Source organism: Lathyrus oleraceus, chromosome 5, assembly GCF_024323335.1.
Source record: "Lathyrus oleraceus cultivar Zhongwan6 chromosome 5, CAAS_Psat_ZW6_1.0, whole genome shotgun sequence".
Taxonomy (NCBI): Eukaryota; Viridiplantae; Streptophyta; class Magnoliopsida; order Fabales; family Fabaceae; genus Lathyrus; species Lathyrus oleraceus.
The window spans coordinates 145,661,382-145,665,464 of NC_066583.1; the positions used below are offsets into that span (position 1 = coordinate 145,661,382).

Sequence of the window (4,083 nt, forward strand, 5' to 3'; positions counted from 1 at the left end):
TAATCTTCAGACTAACACATCCCTCGAGTTGATTTAGGCATTCACAACAATCCAGGGAACACCCAGGAAAAACACCATTTTAGATCAGGTAACTCTTAACACACGGCAAAGGAGTAGACAAAAGGTTTACATCCATGATTAAATCCAGACTCTCACCCTCTTCCACAACATTAACAGTGGGTCCAACATGAGCTGGCATCGAATTTTGAATAACATTAGGTCCATTGTCCGGTGTGAATTGAATGGCCTTAGAATCCAATAATTCTTGCACTTTGTATTTAAGGGTCCAATAATTCTCCACATCATAGCCTATACCTCCAGAATGAAATTCGCAACGAGCATTAGGATTATAACCTATAGGGAGTGTCTTAGGAGGAGGTGGCATGCCCCTCAAATTAACCAACTTCAATTGCAATAAATGCTGGAGCACTTGAGAATAAGTCATTGGGAATGGATAAAACACTTTCTCGATTTTGGGTTGTCTTGGCTAATTGTAATTGCGACGATGAGTGGTTTGCTATTGTTGTTGTTGTTGGTACTGTAGTTGTTGTTGCTGAGGAGTTACGATGAATGGAATGGACACAACATTCACTTGTTATTGTTGATGTGGATTGTGATGCTGATGTTGATAGTGTTGTTGATGTTACGGTTGGTATTTTTGTCTACCTCTTCCCCTCTGAGTATAAGTAGCGCTTGATTCACCCTTCTTATTCTTAGGGTAACCACTGAATGGCTTCTTACTAACTCCACTTGCAGAACTACCAGTATTGGTTGACTGTATTTTACCCATTTTGAGACCAACTTCAATTCTCTCTCCAGCCATTACTAACTCGAAAAAACCAGTAGGAGTACTACCCACCATTCTGTCATAGTAGGGACCTTGTAAGGTACCCATGAACATGTCAACCAGTTCTCTCTCCACCAATGGAGGTTGAACTCTAGTAGCTAGTTCACGCCATTTCTGGCATATTCCTTAAATGATTCATTCAGTCCCTGAGTCAGACTTTCTAATTGGATCTGATTTGGTGCCATATCAATATTGTATTGGTAGTTCTTCACAAATGCTTCCACCAAGTCCCCCCAATTTCTGATGTATGTTCTTTCCAGATGCATATACCATTCCAAAGATGCCCCAACTAGGATATCCTGGAAAAAATGCATTAACAACCTCTCATCTTCAGAATAAGCAAACATCTTGCGATGATAAGCTCTGACATGCGTCTTTGGACAAGTTGTACCAATATACTTGTCGAAGGCAGGAACCTTGAACTTAGGTGGAACCCTTACCCCTAGCACCAGTCCCAGGTCAGTAATGTCCATCCCTAAAACACCTTGTCCCTCTACAACCTTCAATCTTTCTTCCAACAGACGATATTTTTTATCATTAGCATGAGCACTTATGTCACTGTTATGCATTGAATACATATCTTCATTACGATCTATCTCCAATTCTTGCATTTGAGGGTTTCCCCTTATATTGGGATGCCCCCGCATGTCCCCAACAATGAGATGTGGTCCTCCATGATTGTACAGTGGTGGTGGAGATGGTCGAAAATTTCCATGCAGACCCTGGTTACGAGCATGATACCATTAGCATGTTGATCATTAAAATGCCCAACAAAATTCAAAGCAACATTGGGACGAGGCTGCCCCACAGAAACATCTTCGAACATCAACTCAGGTCGTTCATTCTTAACACGAGAGGGTTGCTATGCTTTGAAGCATATAGTTCGTGAGCTGATTGATAGCAAGATTCTGTCTTTTAGGGATATGGGACCAAACGTGAAGAATAATCCTCTTCCCCCCCATGGAGACCCTACAGTGAACGCAATTGAAGATGCATCTGATGGTGTTATGGTTGAGAAGGTTGATGATGTTAAAACTCATTAGCAGTATTCTATGCCCGATTGGTGGAAGCTGGCCTGATTAATGTTATTCATGACAGTTGTAAAGAGTGTGCCACACACCCAAGAGGGTGTCAGATGGTACGAGATAATATTCAAGACTTGATGAACAAAGGAGTGCTTCAAATCTCCAGTGTTGCAAAGAATGAAGATGTGTCAGTAATTGAACCTTGTTTCAATCTACCTGAACCGGTTGAAATCCCTTACTATAGTAGGAGAGTGGTTCTTGTGAATAGTCATCTGTCACTTGTTGTGATCTGTATGCCTACGCCGTTTCCATATGAAAGCACTAAGGTTGTGCCTTGGAAATATGAGATTATCGTTGTGGATAAGATCGTTGAAGGAAGTGAAGACGGTGAAGTGACAGAAACTGTGAATGAGGACGTTACCAATATTGCAGGAATGAGCATAATGACCCATAGTGGTCGAATTTATACGCCTAAATTCAATGTGACTCCTCAAGTGCCAGTCAAGGAATCTACAATTATAGCTCCTACTAAAGAACCCGAAGTGGTCCAATCTAAAGATGCTATTGAATTCTTGAAGTTCATAAAGAGAAGTGACTACAAAGTTGTGGATCAGCTGCATCAGACACCATCCAAGATTTCCATTTTGTCTCTGCTTTTGAACTCCCAATCCCATAGGGAGGCTTTGTTGAAGGTGTTTTCCCAAGCTCATGTAACACAAAGCATAACAGTAGACCAGTTTGATGGGGTGGTTGCAAACATCACAACTTGCAATACTTTAAGATTTAGTGGAGAGGAATTACCTGAAGATGGACAAAATCACAGTCGTGCTCTCCATATCTCAGTGAAGTGCAAAGATGATGCTTTGGCAAGAGTTTTGGTTGATACCAAATCTTCTTTAAATGTGATGCCAAAGAGAACACTCGCCAAGTTATCATATCAAGGACCAGCTATGAAGCCCAGCGCCTTGATAGTGAAAGCTTTTGATGGTTCCCGGAGGACCGTGATTGGAGAGGTAGAACTGCCCATATTGATTGGCCCTCACATATTCCCAATTGCTTTCCAAATCATGGATATTAATCCGGCGTATAAATGCTTATTGGGGCATCCCTGGATTCATGGTGCAGGGGTAGTTACCTCCACTTTACATCAGAAAATGAAGTTTGTAATGGACAATCAACTGATCATCATTAATGGAGAGGAGGACTTTATGGTCAGTCACCTTTCATCCTTCAGGTATATCAAAGCTGATGAGGACACTTTGGAAACTTCTTTCCAAGCTATTGAAATAGCCAACACCATTTTTGTGGAGATGAAAGACCCTGTTGGGAAAGCTTGTTCATCTTTTGCTTCTCTGAAAAGTGCCAAGTCTAGTATTGAAGGAGGGAACCCTGAAGGTTGGGGCCAGCTTATTGATGTTCGTGAAAAGCATGATCGTTTCGGTCTGGGATATGTGCCTTCCGTTGAGAAAGGAGCATGGGTCCCTACAAAGGACAACACCCAAAGCATCCATAAAGTATTCCTCAGTACAGGATTCATCCATGGAGAACAAGTTAATGCAATTGAATATAACACCGAAGATGAAGATGAGCCATGTTTGGTTTACCAGTGTGAGACATCTTTGAACAATTGGAAGGCGGTTGAGATCCCTGAAATATTTCCTTTGTCAAAGTAATAATTATTGTTTTTCCTTTCAAATCCTTAGCTCTGCCCAATGCTATTGGATCATGTTGTATGGCCCCTTTTCATTTTCAAATAATCATTATCAGTGAATGAAAGGCATTTTGTTAAATTCTTATTATTCATTTATTTGCTTTCTCTTAAGAAAATGGCAATCTTTTTGAAAACAAAAAAACTTTTTCCATTTGTGCATCTTTTATTTTACTTTTCTAAAAAAGTCAATCATTCAAAAATGCAGAATAAATGATAACCTCGTTGAATCCAATGACTCTACTCCCTCTCATAACTTTGACTCCCCTATATACTAAGCAGAAGAAGAGGGTGAAGAAGATTGTTACATCCCCGACGAATTGGCAAGGATACTCGAGCACGAGTCCAAATCCCTTCAGCCACATGAAGAACCAGTGGAAACAATCAACCTTGGCACAAAGGAAGAAAAGAAAGAAGTCAAAGTCGAGACCACATTTAAAGCAGACGTCAAAGAGACATTGGTCAAGTTACTACAAGAATATGTGGATGTATTTGCATAGTCA

General features: G+C 40.6%; 1 protein-coding gene across 1 annotated transcript; it reads left to right on the plus strand.

Moving 5' to 3' along the window:
- The first annotated feature begins 1,982 nt into the window (after positions 1-1,982).
- Positions 1,983-3,545, plus strand: LOC127079321 (uncharacterized). The gene has a single exon (XM_051019719.1). It carries the CDS (start codon positions 1,983-1,985, stop codon positions 3,543-3,545), a length of 1,563 nt encoding a protein of 520 aa, XP_050875676.1.
- Positions 3,546-4,083: the final 538 nt, after the last annotated feature.